This window comes from Chenopodium quinoa, unplaced genomic scaffold (genome assembly GCF_001683475.1).
Source record: "Chenopodium quinoa cultivar QQ74 unplaced genomic scaffold, ASM168347v1, whole genome shotgun sequence".
NCBI classification, from domain to species: domain Eukaryota; kingdom Viridiplantae; phylum Streptophyta; class Magnoliopsida; order Caryophyllales; family Amaranthaceae; genus Chenopodium; species Chenopodium quinoa.
The window spans coordinates 3,685,374-3,713,068 of NW_018743285.1; the positions used below are offsets into that span (position 1 = coordinate 3,685,374).

Genomic DNA, 27,695 nt, shown 5'->3' on the forward strand with positions numbered 1-27,695 from the left:
TTATATATGATTTCCAATATACCTGGTAAAAAGTAAATATCGTCAATTTCATACAAATATAATAACATTTCACAAGAGTAATAAGAATTATTTCTTATGGATTGGTGAGAAATTGTAATCAATATATTAAAAATTTGATTCAAAGTAAATAGGACAATCCCTAAGGGTCAACGTGAGTAACCCAATTTAACATGCATAACTAAATATGATGAATTGGTGATCAATCATCTATCTCTGTTCAATTTAGGTCATATTTACATATATAAAGAGCTTAATGGGTATTTTATTTATTGTTTAGGTCGGATAACATATAAATTTGTTGTCAATTGATCTATAATGATCAATTTCAATTCAAATCATTTGAATAGGCAATATTTTATTGTCAATCAATAGATTATGTTCAATTAAAATGTCAATATTTCATATGAAGTTAATTCAAATCATTTGAATAGGATACCTAAATTAAATAATTTGATTTCCCTACGATTTTATCGTAGAGTTAAAATTACATGTAAAAACAATATATATAGTCAGGTCGGATTTGCCAGGTCTATGTATACTCAGTAGCTATTAGCCAATCCGCATGAAGAATTTACTTCCATCTTCCTTGTATTTCGTAAGCACTGAGCGCATCTGATTTGAGGCTTTGAGCTACTGACGCCATTGATGAGCTCTCTCTCTCTCTCCAACTCCAGCACTATTAATATAAAGACTTTATTAACTCAATTCATTATTCCATAATTTATAACTTCAACCTCCTCATACTTCACTCAACCAACAAATAATCAGGTTTGTATTTCTTTTTCATTACTACGTATTATCACTGTTTTTGTCTTGCAATACCTAAAGTTTTTATGATAATGTGTTTGAATTATTCATTTCATTTTAAATACTTATGATTTAGTATATAATTTTTCAGTTTTCCATTATTCCCAGATACGTGGTATTCTTGGTTACTAACTTAATATTTGACAAAATTAAGATAATTAAAGAGTATTAATGTAGTGATAAATCAAGTAAGGGATTGCTCAATTGGTTTAAGCTTCTCTACCAGCTTCAGGGATCCTGTGATCGATTCTCATCACAAGATTATCTAAAATAAAATAGACGCTATATTATGGGATGGAGAGAGTATATAATACTTGTATACTGACTATACTCCTAGAAAATTTGAATTCTCTGTAAATTTCATTTCAGGTAGATAGTCTTGTGATTATGTACATGTTGGAGTTTTTACATAACGTATTAGTGCCATTTTAAAAGGGTCCTTTTCTTTTCTGAGAACGAATCAGCCGAGTATGGCTTCTGAGACTGCACATGTGAATTACCTAGGATGGGCAGCTAGAGATTCATCAGGGGTTCTATCACCTTATGAATTTAAACGCAGGTATGATGAACGGTATTACATTTTGCATACTCGGATGCTCCTTTTATGAGGTATTTATGTACTGAATTATAAGTACACTTATTAGGGCCGTTGCAGTGGATGATGTGTCAATTAAAATAACACATTGTGGAGTGTGTTACGCGGATGTAATTTTGACAAAAAATCTTCATGGAAACTCCATATATCCTTTGGTGCCGGGGTATGTATCTATGTAATGAAATAAATGAAATGTATGTATAGCTTTGAAACTAGCCTTTTGGATCTGATAAAATTGTGTTTGTTGTGTTTAGCCATGAGATTGTGGGAATAGTGAAAGAGGTTGCTACGAATGTTGATCGTTTCAAAGTTGGGGCTCATGTTGGAGTGGGAACTTATGTCAACTCATGCCAAGATTGTGAGTATTGCAATGAAGGGATGGAAATTAACTGTGTGAAAGGAACAGTCTTTACGCTCAATAGAGTGGATACAGATGGTACAATCACAAAAGGAGGTTACTCTAGCTCGATTGTTGTTCATCAGAGGTGGGTAATTCATAAAAAAAAAAAGAATGCTATTACACAATGACTTCTAGTTCTAGCTAACTCTTTTCTTTTGGTTGATGATGACAGAGGACTTTATTTTAAGTCCTAAAACGATTTCTTAGTGTCTTTGTTTCTGCAGTAGTTGAGTGAATTCATTAGTGTCATTTTGATCAAGCAATTCGTAAATGTGCTGTTAAGATACTGCTGAATTTTCAGATATTGCTATCGGATTCCTGACAATCTTCCCTTGCACTTAGCAGCACCGTTGTTATGCGCTGGAGTTACTGTTTATTCTCCCATGGTTCGCCATAATGATGAACCAACCTGGTAAAAGTCTTGGGGTGGTTGGGCTAGGTGGTCTTGGACATATGGCTGTTAAGTTTGGTAAGGCTTTTGGACTGAAAGTTACGGTTTTTAGCACCAGTGTATCGAAGAAAGAGGAGGCCTTGAGCGGGCTTGGTGCACATAATTTTGTAATTTCATCTGATGAACAACAAATGAAGGTAACTATTGCTCAACTTTATAGTAGTAGCATAGTGCTGCCCCGTGCCGTTCTAGTCTAATTATGCTTCTTCTAGGCCTTTGCTAAATCATTGGACTTCATAGTTGATACTGCATCTGGAGATCACCAATTCGAGCCATATTTGTGGCTTCTTAAGACATTTGGTGCTTATGTTCTGGTAGGCTTCCCAAAAGAAGTGAAATTCAGTCCTGCAAGTCTTTCAGTAGGTTTGTCTATCAACTGTATTGGACTGCTGACTTACATTCAAGTTAGTTCCTACATATGCAGCATTCAGTAGGTTTATCCATCAATGTTACGATTTTCTGACAGGCATGAAGACTATCTCTGGTAGTTTAGCTGGTGGTACAAAAGTTACTCAAGAAATGTTAGAGTTCTGTGCTGCAGAGAAAGTATATCCAAATGTAGAAGTTGTTCCAATTGAATATGCAAATGAAGCTCTTGACAGGCTCATAAAGAGAGATGTGAAATATCGTTTTGTGATCGACATGGAGAATTCCCTCCAGTGATATCCTTTGAAGAAGATGGAAGCATACATTAGGCCAAACCTCGAAATACTGTGTAGGATTTACAGTTTACGCATCATAGAGCACCTTCCCAATTTATGCTCTTGTTTATATGAGACTGAAATTTAGTGTTAGATTTAGGTTTTGAGATTGAATTGAAACAAACAACTTGGCTTTGAGATTGAAAATAAGAGATGTACCATTTTCAGAATACTAGGAAAGTTTTTTGTTACAAAAGATTGTTACAGGAGACACTCTGACAGCACCTTTGTGAATAAGTCAGGAAGCTGAGATTGAGTGAGGGGAGATATGTAAGCTGACTCAAGCCTTCAAGCACTTTGTCTCTGGTAATGTGGCCATCGATCTCAATGTGCTTCTTACATTTAGCAATGTGAAGAGGCGATTGACTATCGCAATGAAAGGTTACTGGTATTAAATCTGAGATGCCAAGTTCTTTCATAAGGCAAACGATAACCACTTCGGAGGAACTTATACTCTGCTTGTTTATTTCCAACTAATTGGAACATTCCCAAGCAATAAATCATCGACGATTAGCAAGCAAACATTAACAGAGACAATGAAGAATTTACTGTGGAAACCTGAGTGTTGGAAGAAAACCCACCAATCCACTACAAGTTAAGAATTGAAGAAGAATGATAACGATTACAAGCTCTCCCACTCACTTTCTGTGTTTAACGCTTGATCAACTTGGTGTGCACATTTTAATCAATTTAATGCTCATACCGATCGTGTACGTTGAATTCAAATAAGCTTGATGTATATCTGTAGAAAAACAATTACAAATAATAGCAAAAATTTAAACTCTGTAGTATACAAAAGGATCAAATTCCAACTTCCAAGGGTGAAGACTGAAGAGTAAATGAACTTATTGCATAATGCATTCTGCACAGTACAAATAAGGCAGCAAATAACTAAGTATAAAACCTCTTTTTTTTTCTTTTTTTGACGAGAAGTATAAAACCTTTTATAAGAAGCTTATATGTATATAAATGGTCAAGAAATAAAAATAGTATACATATATATTTTACACACCACCCCGCCGAAAGCCAGCTTCATTAAATACCTCGACCAAACACAAGCATAAAACGGGAAAGGTTCTCTATGGTGTATAAGCTGTAAAGCCTACTCAGCTTAGTTTCAATGTTTGGCCTAGACCTCTATCTTCTCCAAAAGATATCACTTGAGGGAATTCTCAATGTCGATCACAAAACGATATTTCACGTCCCTCTGAACAAGCCTCTCAAGGGCTTCATTTGCATATTCAATCGGAACAACTTCTACCTTTGGGTATATTTTCTTTGCAGCACAGAACTCCAACATTTGTTGAGCAACTTTAGTACCACCAGTTATGCTACCAGAAAAAGTCTTCATACCTGTTAAAGAAATTCATAGAATACAGAATAAAATGATGGGTTATGCAAAATTAGCATCTTTTATTTGAATGGAATTCAGCAGTTCAGTTTATTTGGTACACAGACCTAGTGAAAGACTTGCAGGACTAAATTTTACTTCTTTCGGAAATCCCATCAGAACATAAACACCAAATGTCTTTAACAGCCACAAATATGGATCAAACTGGTGCTCTCCGGATGCAGAATCAATTATGAAGTCCAATGATCCAGCAAGGGCCTAGATTGAGCATTATGGTACTTAATTAGACTAGATACGACGTATAGTAAGACAGAATTATAGTACTTCTATAAGTTTTTGACAGTAGTTACCTTCATTTGATGTTCATCAGAAGAAATTACAAAGTTGTCTGCACCGAGTACATTTAAGGCCTCCTCTTTCTTTGATACGCTGGTGCTAAAAACTGTGACTTTCAGACCAAAAGCCTTCCCAAACAATACAGCCATATGTCCAAGACCACCTAGCCCAATCACCCCAAGACTTTTACCAGGTTGGTTCATATTATGGTGTATCATAGGAGAATAGACGGTTATTCCAGCACATAATAGCGGTGCTGCTAAATGTGAGGGGTAATTTTCAGGTATACGATAGCAGTACCTGAAAATAATTCAGCACGAAAAGATATTTGATTCAGATTCAGTGTCTAATCCTCTAAAACACATGCACTAAATTCACTTGACAAATACTGAATAATTTCTCCGGCCTCGTGATCAACTACTGCATAAACAAAGTAAAATGCAACCATTTTTGGACTGGGATAAAGTCATCTATCACCAGTTCACCACCCAACCGAAAAGAACAGAGTAAATTAGAGTAAAAACGACAAGGTTAAGTCCATATATATGAAACCCACCTTTCATGAACGACAACATAGCTCGAGTAACCTCCTTTTGTGACTGTACCATCTGCATCCACTCCATTAAACGTATAAACTGCTCCTTTCACACAATATACCTCCATCCCATCATTACAATACTCACAATCTCGACATGAGTTGACATAAGTTCCCACTCCAACATGATCCCCAACTTTGAAACGATCAACATTTGGCCCAACCTCTTTCACTACACCAACGATCTCATGCCTTAAAACAGCAAACACAGCTTCATCAGAACTCTCAAAGGTCAATCTCAGTGTTATACAATTCAGTAGTAAAAACTCCACTATAAATAAGCTACATACCCGGGCACCACAGGATACTTGGTGTCACCAGCAACGTTCTTTGCCCAAGACACATCCGCATAACACACTCCACAATGTGTAATCTTAACTGATACATCATCAGCTGCAACGGCCCTAATAAGAGTACTTAAAAGTCAGTACATAGAAACCTCATAAAAGGAGCATCCAAGTATGCAAAACACGTACAATACCCTTCATTCATACCTGCGATTAAATTCATAAGGCGATAGAACTCCTGATGGATCTCTAGCTGCCCATCCTAGGCAATTATGTGCTTTTTCCGAAGCCATACTCAGCTGATTCTGCTAATATACAATATCAAGTTTTATATTGTATGTAAGCTTTTTCGCAGCTTATGCATTAAGTTCGCCCCTTACTCAACAAGGAGTATTGAATTTACAGTGTTACACACATCGTTTTAAGAAGGTAAGAAAAAGAACCCTACTGACGTGGTACTAATATGTTATACCAAGTATTATGTATAAATAGTTAAATAAAGTAAAACACCAGCATGTACCTAATCAAATTATTATCTGTCATTTTGTTTTAATAAAATCTGAATCAGATGTTCAGTTTTTTTGTTACAAAATTTGGATTGCATTTCAAGTTAATTTGATTTTGCACTACTTGTACATATCACGTTAATTTTAGTATCATGAAAAATTGAATAGTTTAATTAGGAGTCATAAAATTTACAGACAATTAAGATTGAAAAGTTTGCTCAATTTTGTGTTTTAGGACTACAATTTTACTCTCACAAAAATTACTTAATTCTACCACTTGTTTTTCTCATCAAATTCCACCTAAAGTTATATGTCTATAAGTCTAACAATTGGAGACAAAGAGAGTATACATAAATGCTAAATTTTGGCCATTTAATATAAATTCCTAGGTACAAATAAAAGAATATCAACCTTAGTCTCTTTAAAATTTTAGACCACCCTTATTACAAAAAAAAAAAAAAAAAAAAAACCACTCCGTTTCTTTGAAGTTCTTTACACCGTTGTAGTCCATTCTTAGCGTGGTAACCGGAGTTGTGGTGTGAGTAATTACTACATCCTCCCTAAGGTGTTAAACTCATACCTTGTGAGTTTAAGGTATTGGTTTGAAAATTAAAGTAATTAATACTTCGTATTTGCATATAATGACCAAAGATAAAAACAATATTCTTATGAATAAAAAATAAAATAAAATAAAATAAAAAAGAATTAAAACGAACCTGAAATTTCGTGGGTTGGATACTATGAATAAAGTCGATAGAAAAGGTTGATAATACGAAGTATAAATTAATTAATTAATGAGTTTAGTTGATTATAATTTGATATTTATAGTAGTGTTGGCCTGTTGGGGTTGTAGAAAAAGAAGAGTCATAAGTGAGTGGGTCAAATTTGCCGGGTCAAATTTGCCGATTTACCGTGCTACAAGTCTACAACCGCTGATTCTGCTTTTGGACTTTTATTCGTACCACGTAAATTAGATGATGCGCTCAGCACCTACGAGTACAAAGAAATTAGCATAAACTTGTTGATCCCAATCCTATATAAATGATATAGAGGCGATTCAAGTTAAAGGTGGTAGGCAAAACCATAATTAGTTTAAGAGCCTTCCAATGACGGCTTTCGATTAATGATACTTCTTCCGTCTTTGAGTAATTGATATGTTTGACTTTTTTTACTATTTGTCTCGGGTGAAAACAATAGGTCCTTCGTCTGGACCTTTCTTGTGGGCTGAAGACTGGACTCGGCCCAAGTGAGGATTGGGACGAGGGTTTCATGCACAGCAAACACACGTAAACTGGCCTGGGAGTTGTATCGAGGAAGGCCCCTCCGATGCCGTAGTCAGTACAATGTTTAGAGAGAGAAAGCTACAAGAGTATTAATTGCTTGAGGCTTGAAGTGAATGTATTTAGAGAGATAATAGTGAAGGCTTTTATACCTTACCCAATAGATAAATGAGCCTTAAGTCATGTAGGCTTGCCATATTGACTGGACCTTTAACTGACTTGACACTTGTTTGGAAAGTTGATCCTTGCTTTGGGCTTTTGCAATTGAATCATTTGTGGACCGGCCCAATTAGAGTGAATTGGACCCAAACAACTTGTCCCCCAAACCCGGTTCGACAGTGTGACGAAGTGGGTTTTGAAATTTCTTCGGTTTTCTTTGCTTTTTCAAGTACCCCTCTTTTTTTTTCCGTTTTCTCGCACTACCACCGCTCGAAAATGGCCAGCGACCACGTAAAGAGGCATATGGAGGTTGAACCGGATATTGAGGAAGAGACGGAGGAGAGGCCGCAATTGATTCCGCGGCGGAACCGTCCTCTGGCAATGATGCCGCTTCTCAGCGGTCAGAACTGTAATGTCAGGGAGTTGCTGCTACCCCGAGCGGGGCCGCAATCAGGGCCGTGCCGATCTCCAGTTTTCCCCCCAGAGCTTCGGAAGGTGCTAGCACATTAGGCTGAAGCGCGGCTTCGGCATCTAGGCCATTGACTTCCGAGGAAAGGGAGTGGGCTAATGTGGATGAAAATAATGGCATCATGACGGCTCGACCTTATTCATGGTGGGTTGAAAATAACACCACATACCGCTTTGCCGAACAAATTGAAATCTTCTACGACATAATGGAGGAAGATGGGTACTGGTGTCGAATGCCTATTGCCGGGGATAGAATCCATCGCCCTCCACCTGGATATATTGGGGTTTATACTCGGCAGATGCAATATGGGCTTCGGTATCCTGCCCGGTACAACATCTCGTTGTCTCAGCTGACCCCTGTCAGTTATCCGAAGAATAATGACTTATCTTTGGGTGTGCCTATTTTACGGGCTCACGTCGAGTATGCACTGCTTCCACTGCATGCACAAGTTGATGCCGAATAAGCAATCCAACAAATGGCATGGCCCCGGTTGGTGGCAAATCGAATATGAGAAGGGGTTTTTTTCTACTTATCCGAATGATACCTTGGATAAGGATTGGAGAGGTCAATGTATCTGGGTTCGGGCGCCTTCAGACGAGGATCATCCACATTTTTTCGGTGGCCCCCGATACTTGAGGAAGCCTGACCCTAAGATGTTCAGCATCGGGTCTGATGAGTTCTCCGAGGCCGATTTGAAGCAGATGGAGCTCTTCGGCAGGAGCCACAGGCCTGGGGCTACAGGCCGAATGGCAAATGTGCCTACCCTCTGGCTGCCTTACTGCCACTATATCTTCTAGGTGAAGATACTTGCTGTCGTTGGCCTTAGTCGAAGGTACCAAGGAGGTAAGGAACTCGGCTTGGGCCAAAGACTTTATAATTTTTTGTTATTTCCTGCATTCTGATGCTTATTTATGTCGGCCAAGCTAACCGTTGTCTTTTTGGTTTTTCATAGCTGTACGAAGAGAACTCGGGCGTTGATTACGAAGTGCTCAGGATTAGTCAGGAGAGGAACCCGATTACCAACGCTCTTAAAATCACTGATTCCAAGGATCAGGCCTTTTCTTTGCACGAGAAGAGGCTTCAGATAGTCACAGCTGTTGAATATCAGGCGCAGAAACTCGGTTGAAGAGCAAGCCGCTGCGACTATCGCCGCTGAGGCCTCCAGAAGTGGAGTTGGGCCTTCTACTCCAGCTGCTGAGCTAAAAGCAGAAGGAGAAGAAGTCAAGGAGGAAGAAGAGGACTCCGAAGACGCTCGTCTGCTGAAGACTTTGGTGAGCCCTTAAACTTGTCTTAATCTGCTTCTTCTTCTTCTTCTTCTTTTTTTTTTACTCGAACTTATATGACTCTTTGCCCCCTTACCCCTTCTTCTACAATCTGACGAAGAAGAAGAGGACAAAAAGAAAGCATCCGAGTCTGTTCGGACGAATCATCTTCGGACGAAGAAATGTTGGGCCCGAAAAAAAGAGTAATTATAAGGTCGGGGCAGTTTCAAGCTGCCCCCATTCCTGCCAAGAGACCTCGGCTCGAAGAGGAAAGGCAAGAGGTGATCAAGGAAAAGACTCTTATCCCTCTTGAGGGTCCTACTGAGGGAGAAGCTCAACAAAACATTCCTCTTCCCGAGATTCATACCGAGGAAGAGGTTAAGCAGAAAACTCCTCCTCTTGAGCAATTGACTAAAACTCAAGAGGTTGAATCCTCAAGCTTGGCTCCTCCACCATCTCCTCGTCACATGGCCGAACCTTTTGCTGACAAGATTCAGCAAGAAGCTGATGCACTGCTAGTCCAACCCAAGGATGATGAACTGAAGATTCTGGACGGGGAGCCTAAGGATTCCAATGCTGGAGGCTCGGAGGATGACGAGGCTGAGAAGAAAGTTAAGGATGCGAAGAATTTCGACATGCCTTCGACTTCAGCAGACAACTCTTTCAAGACTTTTCAGTCTGTTGAGATGGGGTTTGAGTCAGCCCCTCTGCTGATTGTTCCTGATGCGGCCAGGAACGCTCTTCGGTCTCACCGAGGCTCAGCTGTTGAGTTCTTCGGTGACTTGTCTGGCCTATCCGATTTGGAGAAAGCGAAGATTTGGTCTCTTCGGGCTATAGCTGGGATATCTGAACCCTTCGCGAAGGTTCCAGATCCTTTTGCCGATAACCAAAAGCTTCTGATGCAGGTAAAATTCCTCGTAGTTAAGCTTTTTTACTTAGGTTTTTTTTTTTCTTTACTTCGGCTGATTAATTTGAACTCTGCAGGCCGTTCATAACCACTACCTGACTGTGGAGATGAACGAAGAGCTTAAGTTCAAGCTCGAGGATGCTGAACTTCGAGCTAACATTGCTGGGCTCAAGCATCAAGCTACCAAAGAAGAAGCTGCTGCACTTAAGGTAGAACGAGACAAGCTGCAGGAGAACGTGGACATTGTTCTCCATAAATTGGAGAAGGTCGTATTCTTTATCCTAGACGAGGGGTATGCCTTGGTTAAAAAGTACGGGGCTGAGGATATCCCTGGTCTAGAGTCTCGGATTGAAGAGGGGGTGCAGCCAAACTCGACACATGATGGCCGAGGAGTTCAAGTAGAAGGCTGCTGGTGCTGAAGTAGAGTTTAGCAAGAAGCAATATGAGCTTCAGGACGAGATTTAGCGGCTTCGGAATGAGCTCAAATGCCAAACAAGCATAATCCTCTAAGGCCCAAGAAGAGCTGAAGGGTGCTCAGGATCAGATGAAGATTCAAGGAGAAGAAGCTGCTAAGACTCAGGCTAATCTTGAGGCTGCCCAGAAACTGCTGGAAGTCAAGATTTACACCAAGGAGCAGTATGGCGAGGGCTTCGAGAACGACTTCAATGTAGCTCGGCTCCTGGCTTTCCATGTTGATCCCAACAACAACTAGGACTTGGTTGAAGCTTGGTCCTTGGATCCAAAGGACACTCATGCACATGAGGCCAATCCAACTGAGATTACCTTCCTGACTCGCCAAGCCGAAGCTGAGGCTCGAGAAAAGGAGGAGGCTGAGAGGAAATAGAAGGAGGAAGCTAAGAAGAAAGAATCTAAGAAGACTCTTGCTCAGCCCGCATCTTCTTCTATTGGCGCTCAAGCCTCCAAGAGTCCAAGTACAACTGCTCAGCCTGATCCTGCCGATGCTGAAGCATAGGAACTCGGGCAGTCGTCTACAAAATCTTGCTTATCAACTTGTTCTTAAATTTAAACTTTGTCGCATCTGTTTTTGCCTTGAATATTTTGCTTCAGCTTGCCTTGATGTACAAACTCTTTATTTGCTTTTGTTTTTTAGTAATTGTACTTAATTCGACAGTTGTAATTTTCTGCTTGTGGGCGGCTGCCGATTTAGAACATTTACTATGTTTGTTCTGAAACTTTGATGTAGCTCGGAGATCCGAGCTTACTTGATTTGATTTGAATGCATAACCTTTTTCTTTTCCATTCCCTTTCTCTTTTTACATAGTTTTCTTGCTTTTTCCTCAAATTTTGCAAAATTTTTCTAAGTGTCGAGCTTCGGCTTGGAACTATTTCGCCTTTTCTCGCTGAAGGAGTAAGGTTGAGCTAAGTGCTTCTCATCCCCCAGAAATCTGAAGTTGTAATCTTCAGGTTTCTAAGGTGCTTGCTTTGAATTTTTCACTGCGGACAAAGTTTCGCCTTAGCAAAATTTCTAAAAACAAAATTTTTGAAGTTTATGCTGTTTTCCTTTTTCTTTTTTTAAGAATCTATGAGTTTGTTGCTTAAAAGTCTTAGACTCCGAGAGCAATATTCTCTCTATCCTTAAAATTTATCCGAGGGAATGACTATCTAAAACAAAAGGCCATCATTTTGGCAATGCTTCGGATATAACTCCTCTGAAGCACAATGCCAATGTTAGGCTATGCTTCGGATTCGTCCACGGCCTCTTTGCCCCAAGGAACTGATTTACCCAAAGTACAATGTCCTGAAATGGCTATACTTCGGTGGTGAAGTCATTGTTCCCTGTCAGGCAGGTTTGACGGCAATCCGAAGTACAATGCCTCTGCTGGGCTATACTTTGAACAGTGCCGAAAGGAAAGGTTTTTTCAAATAAAATATAGAAGACAGAAAAATGGAAACTTGCAAAATTGATAGAAATGGTGGCTCAAAGGCCTTTCATTAATTTAAAAAGATGCACTTCCATAGATTGGTCTTCCCTCAAGGGCTTATACATGATAGTTTTCAGTACATCAACATTCCAGTGGTTTTTCAGCTCGGTTTCGTCCAACTGTAATGATGTTGTGTTATGAAATTGGTGTGGATTGGTGGTGGACTGGAATTTTGATATGACGTAGTTAAGAAATTGGTATTTAGCTGATACCATCTTATGGCTTGTTGGTATTTATATGATACCATCTTATGTATGGCTGTTTATTGTTCTATGCCTGAGATTTTGACATTTGTGTAAATCTAAACATGTTACAACTTAATATGAACTTGTTTGTGGTGGTGTGTTGTGTCCAATAAATCGGGAAATCATGTGGCTGGATTTATGTGTAAACTGCTCTAAAGTGTGTGTTAAATTAATGATTTGTTTTTTTTTTTTTTTTTTTTTTTTGTGTGTGGTTGTAATGTACTTAGTCATGGTGTCTGAGCAGTTCAATGACTCCTCAGTAGGCTGCAAAAGTAATTGGGGGGTATGTTACAAAATGTTTGAGAGTTTTTTTTTAAGAGATTATACATTTCATGAGTTTTGTTCTCTGATCATAACTACGGTGCTATAAGTGAATGTAGATATTGAATCATTTTGCATTGTACCATATGTAGTCTAGCCTAAAAAAAATAATGAGGAATGTTCCAGCTGCTTCATCTAGCAAACAGACGAACAATAAAAAGAAAATGAAAGGTGTGGTTGTTGAGGATGTTGAGGAAGGAGAAGATTATAACTTTGACAAAATGATTAGTGGGTCAAATTCTGATGATGCTGTCTATGTGGTGGAAGAAGAAGAAGACTATGTTGAAGCTGATTTAAATGTTGCTGACTATGAGGAGGAGTCAGAGTACATAGTTACTCACACTGATAAGAAGCGTAAAGTTGTTCTTCTGCTAAAACCCTTGAGCAGACCTCCTCAGATTCAACAGAGGATTGTGAAAAGGGTAAAGCGACCAGTAGTAGTTGAATAAGAAGAGGTACATAAACAGTAAATTTCAAATAGGATGTAAAATGAGTTTGTATGTTGAGTTTGTGAATTTAGAATGGTAGATGATAATAAATATTTGTTTGATGGTAGGTCGTTGTTGAACAACCGGGCCTAACGTAGGGTGAGAAAGTAAAAAAAAAAATGGTGTGGTAGTTGCAACTCAGTAGAGGAATTGCAACTGGAACATAAATATTTAGTATTATTTCAAAATGTCCCATTTATTTTGTTCATGTATATGTGGTGATAAAAGGTTCTTTGCATTTTATTTTGTCATCAGCCAGCGAATTTCAATTATCGTGTTGGTGCTTTTGTTGATGTTGTTTAGGGGTTGAGGGTAGATGACGATAAAATTAAATAGTTGGAGGAAAGTGGTTTTGGAGGGTTGTTGACGCTGCAAGTAACGAAGTCGGATCGTAGGTTTTGTTACTGGCTTATGTCCAGGGTTGATCTTGAGAAGAAGATGTTTACTGGAGGAGATGGAAGGGAGTTACCTTTATGCCCTGAACATTGGAGAGTGCATATTTGGTCTTCCTCGGGGTCCAAACCCCGTGCCTGTTAGAGTTTAGAATGCTGCTATGCAAGAGAGAGTTAATCGTATTGTTGAGGATTATGGGATTCTGTCTTATTGTGATTCAGAAGGCACTTGATGAGTTTCCTTTGATGCCAATTACAACAGATTATGAGAAGGACCAGTTTATGAAAGCATTTCTGATAGTGATGTTGGGACTACTGTTATGTCCTACTACGAATGGTCAGAGCATGGCAACTGTCTTATTGCCCGCTGTTTCAATTGGGGCTGCTGCAAGTGATTTCGATTGGTGTTCATGTGCACACAGTTGGTTGATGACCTGTGTGCGAGACTTTAGGAAGAAGCTTGAGAGCAAAAGGTATGCACCTGGTGGCGGTGGATACGTTCTATTCCTTAAGGTGATGTTACTCAACCTTATAGAAATTTATTCCTTGTATTTATGTTATTAAAACATTTAAGCTTATGTTGATTGTGTTCGGTCATGCAGATTTTTTACTTGGATCACATTGCATTGCCTCGTTTGAGTTGGGGGAATATGCTAAGATTAGAGGTGTGGACTGAGAAGAAACTTGGTGTTGTTATTCAAGCCGATTTGCTCCCGTCATTAGACTATGGGAAACTGAAAGTAAATGTGTAATTTGTGTGTTATAATATATTTGTTTTCTGCTTATGTTGAAGATGTATTGATGTAAGTCTTGATTCCAATTTGCAGACTGTTGATGTAGCTTACGGGGAACGACATCCTTTGGTTGGAAGAGACTCCTTCCAACCGTTGGAAGTGAGGATTGCAAACGAGGTAATGGATTAGGGATTTGGTTGTATTCAGAGTGGTTGTTGTTAATTTTTTATGATTAGCTAACTCAATTTTTTACTTTATACACTCGGTTGTGGAAATGATGAAGCCTATGTTGAAGACCATGTTTGAGAATATGGAGATGATGCTGAAAGCTGGCAACAACAGGCCTACTTTGAGGAATGCGTCGAAGGAAAGGTCCCCTGTTCCTAGTGGTGTTGTCACTTCTTCTGGCTCTGACTCAATCAAGGAGCGCGAATTGGAGTCACCTAATGTGAATAGGACTTCGCTGGATGAAACTTTTAGGAAGTTGGATGATGTTGATATTGTTGGAAATACACAATTTACGGTTGGAGAAGTGATTAAGGAAGTCGCCCTCTAAGGTGTGTTCTGAATTTTGTCACGTTCATCACCCCAAAACAAGGAATATTGCACCTGAGTTAAGTCCAAAGGACGTGAACAAGAAAGGTACTTATTGTGAATCAATGGGAGGAAAGGGTGACAAGTCTGCTGAGGCATGTCAAATGGCAGCCTCTGGTGACAAAGGGGAAGCTGTGAATGGTTTGGAAGGCGAAGGAAACAAGGACAGTGGGGAAAGAGGGAAAGGGGGGCTTGGGAAGGGATTGCATGAACACGAGGCTTCACAGCTGCATTCACATGAATCTGAGGCTTCATTTATTTCAGAGGAAGCTGAAGATGGAGATAAGAACCGGAATCAGAGTGTTGGGAAGCGGTCCTTAAAGCCGTCTTCGAAGGTGATTTCTGGAGACTACGTTGTAAATCATAGGTTTCGAGTGCTTAAGCCAGCTGATACGAACTTGTAAATTGGATTAGACTTTGGTGTTCCGCAAGTGGCAGGTGAGTGCATGCGGTCCCTTTTTTTGTTTATTTGTTGACGTCGTGCTTTTATGAAGTAGCAACATAACATGGTTTTTGTTAATAATGAAGATATGAGGGAGTTTATTTGACATGTTAATATTCATGAATAATTCTTCTAGATGTAATTGTTTATGCTAATTTTAGTGTTGAATGGTCGTCACTTGAAAAGATGGTATTCAAATACTATACCTTCCTAATACTTTCCAGATCAAAGATGGTATTCAAATACTATACCATCTTGATACTTTCCAGATCAAAGATGGTATTCAAATAAGATAGCATCTAGGCCCAATTTGGTATATATTTTGATGTGATCCAGTGATTAAGCTGAAAGCTTGTCTATTTTTTGCATTCATTAGTCATTGCTGGTGTTATTGTTAAGAATTTTTAGATATGTAGTTCAAAATTCATTTGTTGTTTTTCTTCTGTCTGTGGTCCAACTCCCCTGGAATGTGAAGGGGATTTGCTAATAAGGAATGTTTCCATTATATTGTGCATTGTCGCCGAAGGATTGGTACGCAATATGAGGGCGTGGCATCTAAGTTGTATACTAAGGAATGGGGTATCCAGTATGAGGGGCACAACAAAAGGATCATGCTGCATCCTTCCTTTGTGGTACGTAAGATATTTTTGATTGTATGCACTGTATTGGTACATGTATGCTTTAAAATTGTTATATTTTATTTTTGCATTATTCAGATTAAGCTGGTCTGTGACATGGACAATGCTCCTACCCTTTCCAAAAAAACATGGGCAACCTTTGCAGGGTGTGCCTTCTAGACAACTTTCTATGGTGAGTTAGGTTGTTTTGATTTTCTATTTTGTATGCTGTGATTTGAAAGATAGGTTGTGATAAAGCGCTAGAATTGCAGCTACTTGTCCCTGTTCTAATGAAGGAACATTGGTGGTGTGCTGCCTTCTCTTTTAAAGAACAGAAGATTTGGTTGATAGACTTGATGTACTTTGATCCTGCTATAGAACCCGAAGCAATTTCTTTCATTTTTCTCGCTGCAGCCACTAACATCCGTTTCCGCTCCAAAAACCCTTTAGAAGTGTTATTGTGTTCATGCCTGAATATATACACTATTGAATTAAGAACCACAACCCTCGTGTGTCTTGCATGAGAGTTTAACACCATTAGCTCGACTTGGTTCAAAACCAAGGAAATTTACTCTGGATTATCAATTTTTTTAACTTGTACCAAGCTTAGTGGATTTTCATCAATTGATTGAGCTGGACACAAATGAATACTTAGTTGGTTTAGTCGCTCTCTATATATATATGTATGTATATGTATACATGTATGTATGTATATATATATGTATATGTATATGTATGTATGTATGTATGTATGTATGTATTACAATCTTTTGGATTGCATTGCGTTTGTACAATAATATGATGAAGATATAAGTGAGATTATTATCCACGATGTCACAAGATAAAATAAAAGCAAACACATGGTACGTGCTTTAGCAAATTTCTATTCTAATTGGTAGTCTACAATGATACCATTCTATCTCTAATTGGTATGCTACGTAGATACCATTTTTATTCAATTGGTATTAAATGAAATACCATCCAAGCACAGGTTGGTACTTGGAAAAATTACTGTTAATGTAAATCTGAACAACTATGGTACAACAACCTGATTTTGTTTCTACAAATCAGTTGATTATTGAATAATTTGAATCCTGTTGCAAATGATGTATGGACGGGTTGGTCGCAAACCCATTGTTAAATACACGACTGATTTGAGCGAAATGCATTTGACTGTGGTACTCGTTGTTGGTGAAGTACCTAACTGCGTCACTGTGCTCACTCATGTGAATTCCACCAGCTAATATCCTTCCGTTAAACCCTGAAGGGCCACTCCCATTGCTTGGTATAGCATATTGGCCCTGATTGTGGACCTACAAATGCCAACATATACATGTAGCTAGCTTAATACTTAAAACACTAGCCTTTAACATAAAAAACGCAGTTGCCGCATATATTAATCACCTATTTATACTACAAGTACCTGATGGTGCCCATGTTCTTGAAAATATGGGGGCATCTATTGAGTGGCCAACATATTAGGAATATACATTGAACACATCACACACTACACTTACCTAGTTTTCGAAGTTGAAGGGATGTACAGTCCCAATGTCATAATCCACATCAGTGTCATGCCCCTACCATGTTTCTTCTTACCACCTATCTTAGCAACCTTGGCCTGTTTATTCGAACCCCCTTTTTCTGCCGGGTATACGAACCGAGATCTTCTAGGTCTGCCCTTTTTATTATTACCCCTAGGTTCGGGATCTTTCACACATGTTGAATTGGGTGTTTCTTCTGGTTATGCAATGCTACCTTTGTTAACTGAGCTAGGGGTTTTTGGAGTTGGAGGCATAGCCTGTTTCACCACCTCAAGATCACAACTAGGCCTTTCATCACCGCCAGAACCTTGGCCTGAACCTTGAGCTAACACACTTAGTTCATCAACCTTAATGCTCATTAATTGAATCATATCCATCAGGACTTCAACAGCTTCATCCGATGATGAAGCATGCATAACAACAGGTTCAAGAGCTAACATCAACTTATCATATCTCATCACCTCTTCCGTTTTGGACGCATCATGATAAGCAACTTTGGTAAGGGTATGTTTCCTACTAATATCCTTTCTGCACCTATCAAGAATGTACATGGGAGGGACCTCACTAACACCATTCATGTCTAAAATCTTTATTATGTGTCTACAAACAATCCTATGACATTCAAAGTGGCGACAATCACAGTATGCCTCTTTTTTCTCCGTGTTATACAAAACTGTATACTCCTTCAACCGATCTTTTGAGGGAACTTCTCTCCTCTTTTTCTTGCAATATATCCATACACGATGTGAGAAGACATGCTCCTCCTCAATATGTGACACCAACTTCTTTGGCTCGACAGGGGTCACATATGCCACACGGTTGCACTGATTTTGTACTTCAACAAACTTTGCATCCGTGTAAAGTTTTTGAAATTTACGTTCCAGACGAAATTCTGATAATAAAGGCCTCACATAACGTGCTGAGTTCGCATCCGCATCCTGCTCATCATTTGCACGGCTTTCCAGGCCTTACAATGATTAGGAGCAAACTCAGATAGGCGAGTGTGCTTGTTAATATACCCATCAAAAAAGCTATTTATGCTCTCAACCCTTTGAGTTGTTTGCATTCCTGCCCAAAAGACATCTTTAAATTAACATACGCGGGAATCCACATCTCTCGCTCCTCGAACAGGCCTACCAACAAACACAAACATAAAAAGGCCAATCATCATCTACAATACCAAATAGTGCACTCAGCTGGTTATGGACACATCAGGGACAGTAATCCCAAGGATAAGAAGGAACATAACACATCATGAACACATCAGTCATTATCGACATCATGAACACATCTTAAATTCTGTTACATATGTCTATGAGGTGACCTTCTGTTCTAATGCTACCTACTTAGGACTTCTGTATTTTTATAATATACTTTTTCAGAATAAACTATCTTTCCACAGGGATGAATTATCAGCTGGCTTAACTTAAAAAAATTACATCAAAAGTGTAAAATCATACTGAATATGGCATGGCAACATGTGTACACTATCTCCTCATTTCAGTGAATTTTCAGCACATTTACAGAACATTAACACTAAAAGTTAGGCACGTAATAGCATTTCAACTGAGATACTGTCCTAATTAGTATTAAATAAAATACCATCCAAGCCCATGTTGGAACTTGGTAAAACTACTGCCAAATATATAACATAACCAAACAGGACCAAATCAACAAAGCATGGACATTCACTTTAACTTTTACTTTATTCAAATACAAGAAATGAAAAAACTGACCTTCTAGCCAATCATAGAACTCAAAGTCTTGTAGCTTGAACTTTTTCACAACTTCCCACCAAGAATCAACAAACTCCTTCAGGGTAATGTTGTTATAGATCACATGCTGCAACTCCTCTTTGACATCTTGATAGTTAGACAGAGCACCAAGTTTCTGCCCTAACTTCTTCATTATATGCCATATACACCACCAATGGGGCGTGTTTGAGGCATTAAAAAAACAGCTCTAATCGCCTTCCTCATCGCCGCATCCTGATTTGTCATGATAGCTGTCGGGGCCTTGCCTCTCATGCATGACACCCAAGTTTTGAATAACCACTCAAAGGTCTCGGCATTCTCATGTGAAACCAAAGCACACCCAAGTAGGATAGTCTGACCATGGTGATTGACCCCTACATAGTTCGAAAACGGTAGTTCATATTGGTTTTTCAGGTACGTCGAATCGAAACAAACAACATCCCTAAAATATTGATACGCCTCCCTACTCCAAGCATCAACCCACATGATGTCTTTCAATCTCCCCTTTTCATCAAGTCGATGCATGTGAAAAAAAAATTAATTATCGGCAGTCATTCTATCAAAATACTCCAACATAGCAGAGGCATCACCATTTTTTAACTTCAACCTCCTCTTTCTATTCACCAAATTGTAAATATCTTTTTTCGTGAATCTCATATTGGCAACACCATTTTTTTGGCTTGCCATATTGTTGAAAATCTGCCCTACCGGAGCATGCACCGGATTCATGGTCATTTCCAATCCTATGCTCCAAATGCTTTGTAATATTTTCCTTTCTATACATAGCTATGTGTTTGGACAACTCAGGACTGATTTTATGATTGTGCTCATTGACAACCTTCTTTATCATCCAACTACCTTCATCATTACCTTGACCATAAATCATAATTGGACAATTGCATTTTTTTAGTCTTGTTCTTCACAATTGGTTCTTCCTTAACCACAATCCTCTTCCCATTAACTCTCCTCCTGTATGTTATCTTACCATAGCACTCGCACTTCCAGACAAAAGTGCGAAATGAATCTGACTTCTCCACATTTTTTGAGACTGGCTTCCCACCACCTATACACACAACACCAAATCCTTCTTGCTTCCCATAACCACGATAAAACTTATTCATGTCATGCCAAGTGCCAAACACCATTCCCACTTATGGTTAAGGTAATGAAGTACCCTCTCTACCTGACCCTGAATTGTCTGAGCGCCTCTTTGAGCCTGCACTATGTGAACCCACACTACAATCGTCATTCAAGTCGATAACCTCCCTCTCCCTAGTAATGGTACCCTCCCCAGTAATGGTACACTCAGCAAGAGGCTCCTTATTCAAGTCAATACCCTCCCATCCATCATCATTCAAATCACTTTGTGAACTTTCATTGTCTCTACAAACTACTGAGTCTCCATGAACAATAACAACAAAAGAACAACAATCCTCCAATACTAATTTCTCATTCTCTTTTTACTAAAATTGGAACAACACCAATTAGGGAGAGCAAATTGGAACAACAATAAATTGGAACAACAACAATTTCTCATTCTCTATCCAATAGCCATTTCTCATTCTCTTATTACTAAAATTTTTTAGGGAAAGCAAATTAGAACAACAGCAATTTCATAATACATGAACAACAACAACAAAAGAACAACATCAACAAGAATAACACTACAACAGGAACATCACAAGAGGAGCAACACTCAACACTCAAGCAAATTTTGAGAACAATCATTTAATTGGATAGACATATAGGGCATATAACGCAAATCAAAGCATTTAAGTACGAATCCACAATATTTAACCAGATCCAAATCCAAATCAATTGCATTGCATGTTCCTGCCTTTTCCAATTTCAAGTGCTTTTTATAATTTAATTAAAGACTTAGTCTTCAAATTTTGACAAATAATGATTATAAACCATAACGTAACAATTTGAACAATGACCAATTTCTGAAGAATTCACATTCATCGAACATAATTAACCACATGCAACAAATAAATACTAACCTCAATGATCTCTCTTTGTTTGTTCACCCATTTACCATTTTCCATTTTCGCCAACTCAGCCCAACTACAGATCTCTTGAATTGTCCGAACTCGTGTCGGGGATGAGATTATTTCAGCTTCAGTTTTTCACCTCTAAAATTTGGGGATATTTTCTTTGTACCGCTTCAATATTCAATTTTTTTAGCGTCTTCGAGGAATAGGTAGGAATTCCATTAATTTTTGGTGGAAAATTTAGGAGGGAAAAATTTGGGGAAATTTTTTGGGATTTTTCCCCGCCATGATTTCTATGGTGAATTTGCTAATTTGCCAGTCAAAATTTGGGGATGAAAGGGATGGTGTTATTGACAATGAGGTCCCCCCCCCCCTCCATTTACTTTTTTTAATTTTTAATGTACTTTTCTTTTTCCTTTATTTAATAAGTTAGTTGGGTCCATTTGGCCTCAACTTAGTTGAGAATGAGAATTCCTCGTATAGGTTATAGTTACTACTCCTTGCGGTTCTTTAAGTTGTGCCTATATTTCTTAGTTGGTGTTCTAAAAAATTACTCCCTACGTTATATAATTATCATAATACTTTGACCGACATACATGTTCATACATAACTTTAATCATAAATATTTATAATTTTATATTATGGAATTTTAAGAAGTATAAATGGTTACTACTTCCTCTGTTACTTTTTATTTGCAACAAAGAGCTCTTCATGAACTCCTAGGCAAAATTTCTTTATGCTTGATAATTAAATTAACGAATATGGTTAAGTGGAGAAGAGAGTGGGTTGATTAATTATTCACCGTATCACCATCAATATCCATTCACCACCCTACCGGCCTCTCCCCAAAACCCCACTAACCACCCTACCACCAATAAGATCCCGATCGAAACACCCACCCCACCCACCATGTAGCCACGATGAAACACCAAACACTGACCGAAAACCCAAACAAAACCCACCCACCCCAGCCCGCAATGACCAAATACCAAACACTGACTAGAAACTCACCCCTCACCCAACTTAAAAGCTACCCCACATTAGAGGTGATCAAATATTCAGGTCGGACCTTGCATTAACATCAAATGTCACGCCCAAATCCGCAAAAAAGTGGTAAGCTTGTAGGGCCAAAATGGGCCGACCAAGTTCGGGTTTTTAACCAAAAAGGTTTTTTTTTTTCTTTTTTTTTTTTCAAACCCGCTCTATTTTCGAGCTGGATCGAGTTGAGCCATAGTTGATCACCTCTACCCCTAGGGTGTCCAATCTCATACTTTGGGGGTTTAGTTGTTTAGGCATGGGTTTTAAATTTACAAATTTCTCAAACAAATATATGGTGTGAATGTTAGTCATTCTAAATCCATACAACCAAAATTTCATGAACCAAACATCCTCCACTAGTATGTATAATAAACACTTGTAATATATTGCAAGGTCAATTGTTATAATTTCCTAAAATTCTTCAAAACTACATGAAAACCAAGATTTAAGTCCCTAAACATCCTTATCCAGTTATCCTAAACCCTTAAGATTTCAAGATAATTTAGTTCAGGTTTTCTACGGTTGGGTTTAAATCAATTGGGTTTCGGTTTAATCATTTTTGACAAATACATGTTGACATTTTAAAACTGGGTTAAATGAGCAAAATTTTTACCAGCTAAATTTGCATAATTAAGAATCATATTTCCAACTTCCAAGGGTGAAGAGTAATGTGTAATTATAGCAGAATGAAACTGCACAATACATACAAAATCGTTTACTGTAGTGTTTCAACAAGGCAGCAAACTACGTATAGGACCTGTCATAATAAGCTTTCATGTATAAATGCTCAAGAAAAAAAATATATGCCACCCACTTGAAAGCCTCGCTATAACTCTGAATATCAGGAAGGTGGTTTATGGTGTGTAAACTGTAAAGCCTACTCAGTAATTCGGCATTTGGCCTAATTTAGGCTACTATATTCAATCATTTGAGGGAATTCTCAATGTCAATCACAAAACGATATTTCACGTCCCTCTTAATGAGCCTCTCAATAGCTTCATTTGCATATTCAATAGGAACAACTTCTACATTCGGGTATACTTTATTTGCAGCGCAGAACTCCAGCATCTCTTGAGTGACTTTAGTACCACCGGTTATACTACCAGAGAAAGTCTTCATACCTGCCAGAAAAATCACAAGATATAGAGAAAAGTAATGGAAGCTGCATATATAGGATCTAATTTGCACGAAATTCAGCAGTCCAGTTCTATTGGTAGACAAACCTAATAAAAGACTCGCAGGACTAAATTTCACTTCACTTGGGAAGCCCACCAGAACATACGCACCAAATGTCTTTAGAAGCCACAAATATGGCTCAAACTGGTGATCTCCTGATGCAGTATCTACTATAAAGTCCAATGATCCAGTGAGGGCCTAGAAGAAACGTATCAGATCAGTCGAGAACAACAAAGTGGAGAGCTATAGTAATACATATAAGTTCAGCAATAATCACCTTCATTGCCGTTCATCAGATGAAATAACAAAATTGTCTGCCCCGAGTACACTCAAGGCCTCCTCTTTCTTTGATATACTGGTGCTAAAAACAGTAACTTTCAGTCCAAAAGCCTTACCAAACTTAACGGCCATATGTCCAAGACCACCTAGCCCAACCACCCCAAGACTTTTACCAGGTTGGTTCATATTATGGCGAATCATGGGAGAATAAACAGTAATTCCAGCGCATAATAGTGGTGCTGCTAAGTGTGAGGGAAGATTGTCAGGAATCCGATAGCAGTATCTGAAAATTCAGCAGGGAAAGATTTTAATTAGGTTCTTTTTATAATATTTCTTAAAAGCCCCTTTACTAAATTCTTGTTCAAAATGACACTGGTGATGTTGCTCTACCCTCAAGTTTACTACTGGAGAAATAAACGCAACCATTACAGGACTTAGGATGGAGTACTCTGTCATCATCCACACAAATGAAAAGAGAAAGTGAAAGTGGTGAGATACTTATCAATATAAAAACCTATGGGTCATATTCCAACAAGTTGTGCACTTCCAAAATACAGGTCCTTCTTTTAGGAAATAGGGATGAATCTCCGTCAACTGTTGTTATAACTTATAAGCTATAAGGAATAGCACAGGGTATGCATTTGCTAACAATTGACTTAGCTTTGGATAGAACTAAGAAAAGATATGTGTGATTAAGGGAAGAGGATGAAGATTGGTTAATTAATTTCAGGAAAACAGTTAAATATGGATAATTGCAAGCTTTTGAGGGGCTTGCTCTCTCCCAAATTGTAATACAGAGTACATTTTTATTTTATTTTTTTGTTTGAAAACATAGAGAGTACAATGTAACACAAAATCATCATCGATATTCAACCTATTTTCTTTCTCCCAGAATTATGTAATTATAAAGCCTCTATCTAACTAACAAACTACTCAATTCTACAAGCCACTAATAACGCCTATTATGCTGCTACTTAAAGTGCCCCAACCTTAATACTGATGCATAGCAGCAATTACAGGTGTACTACTCCAACTTGTTACTTTGTTAGTCATCTTCATGATTATCTTAAACAATTTTTCATGTTCAAATATAAAATGAAGTGTGTTAGTGTCCAAGAATTGAACCATAATAGGATAACATATTGAATTCTAGACATTGAATAAGCATGAAGAAACAATGAAGTACCTGAAAAATAACACATCTACTAAACTAGAGATTTTTGAACCCCATATCAACAATCTATGAAAAACGACAATATACTGGTTTCTAGATCATTCTTTATTTAAAATATTCAAACACTGGCATGCTAAAAACAAGTAAAGGTACATAAGGAAAAGATTTTCTTGTACACATATTGATGTAATACAACAAACTTTCAAGACACATTGAGAGAAAAAGAGCCATCTATAATTAGCACATAGGAACCATTGTAAGAAAGCTAAGAAGCTGTGTTGAAATAGCCTTCAGCTACCTAATTCTATTATATCCAATGGGCAGGAACGAACCCACTGAGCAATGAAAGAAAAATGCATAGAAATGGCTAACAACTAAAATAGTTGGACTTAAAAGCAATAGGAAGCTATCAATTACTGCAACCAGCAAATATAATAGCTAAATGTGTCAATATAGGTTGTAATGTTACTCAAATATCAAACATCTTCCTCTAGGCTGCAAAGATGCTAGCTAAAGTCATTTAAAGACGGAAACTTAACACAGGATTCTACAGCGAGGTTTTGTCTAGACTCCTGATTATAATCAGTTTAAACAAGTCATCCAGATCTACTCTACAATTAAAAAAATAAAAAAATAAATAAAAATAGCTTTAATCTATACATACATAGTCCATAATGCTCTTGTGTACAAGTGTATATTATTTATAAATGTGTCGCTGTGATCTCAATGAGAAAGAAGGAAATTAAAATTGCTTGATAATTACCTTTCATGAACGACAATAGAGCTAGAGTAACCACCTTTTGTGACTGTACCATCTGCATCCACTCCATTAAAGGTAAAGACTGAACCTTTCACACAATTCACCTCCATCCCCTCATTACAATACTCACAATCTCGACATGAGTTGACATAAGTCCCCACTCCAACATGATCCCCAACTTTGAAACGATCAACATTCTGCCCAACCTCTTTCACTATTCCAACTATCTCATGGCTAAACACAGAAAACACAATTTCATCAGATCCAGAAGGCTAATTTCAGTGTTTTACATTTCATTTGCTATTAGACTATATAGCTACATACCCAGGCACCACAGGATATTTGGAGTCTCTATGAAGGTTCTTTGTCCAAACCACATCCGCATAACACACTCCACAATGTGTAATTTTAATTGATACATCATCCGCTGCAACAGCCCTAATAAGTGCACTTATAATTCAGTACATAAACTCCTCATAAAATGGTGCATCCACGTAAGAAAAATGCAATACCCTTCATCATACCTGCGATTAAATTCATAAGGCGATAGAACCCCTGATGGATCTCTAGCTGCCCATCCTAGGCAATTCGCATGTGTAGTCTCGGGAGCCATACTCAGCTGATTCTGTAAATGGCAATAAGTAGCAAATATATATCAAGTTTAACAGTGGATTAAGCTTTTTCACCGCTTATGCATTGAGCTTGCCTCCCTATTTAACAAGGAGGGTCACATTTACAATGCAATACACATTACTTAAGGTACCCAGGTAGGTAGGGATGACTGAAAAGGATCCTACTGACTCGGCACCTCTCTTTCACACACTACTTTGAATATGAAGAATTAAAGCTCCCTGGATCCTAATACGTTATGTATAATTCCAGTAAAACATCAACATGTAACTAATCAAAAAACTTTGACATTTTATTATTGTCATTTTGCTATACTACAATCTACATCAGATATTTATTTAAAAAATAAAAAATTAGTTACAAAATCTAAATTACATATTCTAATACTTCAAAGTTAATTTGATTCCACACTTTTGATATCATGAGAAGTATAATTAGGAATTAAAATTTAACAGAGAATTCAATATTACTCCTATACCATAAAATAAAAGTCTGCCCAACAAAAATAATTTCCTAATTAACAAATATAGAACTTAATATCTCATTAACATACAGGACAATTTAATTGAAAAATTAAGTAAAATTGAATTGATTAATACTTCATATACAATTTTGAAACATGGAATTTCAATCAAATGAAGAAAATCATACAAAATCACAAGCCAAAAAAATAAAATGCGACGAATTGACGACAATAGAAATTATGATGGAATTAATGCTAACAAAAATAAAATTTAAAACGAACCTGAATTTTAGTGGGGTTGAGTGAAGTGAGAAGTTGCAGAGATAAATTATAAAATTATGAAATGAATTGATTAATTTTTGATATTCATAGAGATGGGGTTGGTGAGAGAGAGCATTCGATTAATCATCAATTGCGTCAATGGTTCAAACTTATGGTGATTCAATCGCTTACTCTGTTCGTCATAGAAAGACTTTTCTACTCTTCTCGAATTTGATGCGCTCAGCTCTTACGAGTTACGAGAAAGATCAAAGATGAAGTTCAAACTTCGTTGGGATTGGCTAGAGCTAAAATTAGGTTCGGGTAGAGGTGATCATTGGCGGGGCGGGACGGGACGAGACGATCTTAGCTTCGGGTCGGATTTTTTGTGCCCAAACCCGCCCAAAATGGCTGGGCCTAACCCAATTTTGGGTCGAAATTTTTTGCCCAAAACCCGTTCAAAATCGGGCCGTGCCATACTTGATCAGCTCTAGGTTCGGGTAAAGATGGGCATGGGTTATGCTGTATAGGTCCACGTATCAATACCAGAGTATCTTGTGCTCAAGCAGGTCGTATTTATAATGTGGGCTCGTGTCATGCTGAGCTCATGTTGGTCTTTTATAAACGAGGCCCAGGTACAACCCCTACTGCGTGTCGGGTCATGCTGACGGGGCACTTAATAATTTATGGGTAAATTGGTCAACCAGCCTATCGTGATCGTG

The 27,695-nt window shown here is 38.1% G+C and overlaps 2 protein-coding genes and 2 pseudogenes across 3 annotated transcripts; 1 reads left to right on the top strand and 3 right to left on the bottom strand.

The window, feature by feature from the left end:
- Window positions 1-807: 807 nt before the first annotated feature.
- Window positions 808-3,660, top strand: LOC110735771 (annotated as a pseudogene).
- A 106-nt stretch (window positions 3,661-3,766) lies between these two features.
- LOC110735772 (probable cinnamyl alcohol dehydrogenase 1) lies at window positions 3,767-6,870 on the bottom strand. Of its 2 annotated transcripts, none has more exons than XM_021915958.1 (7): window positions 6,767-6,870; window positions 5,752-5,849; window positions 5,548-5,661; window positions 5,219-5,449; window positions 4,677-4,962; window positions 4,434-4,584; window positions 3,767-4,328 (listed from the first exon to the last, which is right to left on the bottom strand). In XM_021915958.1, the coding sequence occupies exons 2-7, from the start codon at window positions 5,835-5,837 to the stop codon at window positions 4,132-4,134; spliced, it is 1,065 nt and encodes a 354-aa protein (XP_021771650.1). In that variant the 5' UTR covers window positions 5,838-5,849; window positions 6,767-6,870; the 3' UTR covers window positions 3,767-4,131. The 2 variants fall into 2 exon arrangements, with proteins under 2 accessions (XP_021771650.1, XP_021771651.1); XM_021915959.1 differs by having other exon boundaries at window positions 5,752-5,852; window positions 6,767-6,842.
- Window positions 6,871-17,647: 10,777 nt separating this feature from the next.
- LOC110735828 (protein FAR1-RELATED SEQUENCE 6-like) lies at window positions 17,648-19,355 on the bottom strand. Its single transcript, XM_021916012.1, has 2 exons — window positions 19,184-19,355; window positions 17,648-18,414 (listed from the first exon to the last, which is right to left on the bottom strand). The coding sequence occupies exons 1-2, from the start codon at window positions 19,353-19,355 to the stop codon at window positions 17,648-17,650; spliced, it is 939 nt and encodes a 312-aa protein (XP_021771704.1).
- Window positions 19,356-22,854: 3,499 nt separating this feature from the next.
- On the bottom strand, window positions 22,855-27,219 carry LOC110735773 (annotated as a pseudogene).
- Between the last annotated feature and the right edge of the window lie 476 nt (window positions 27,220-27,695).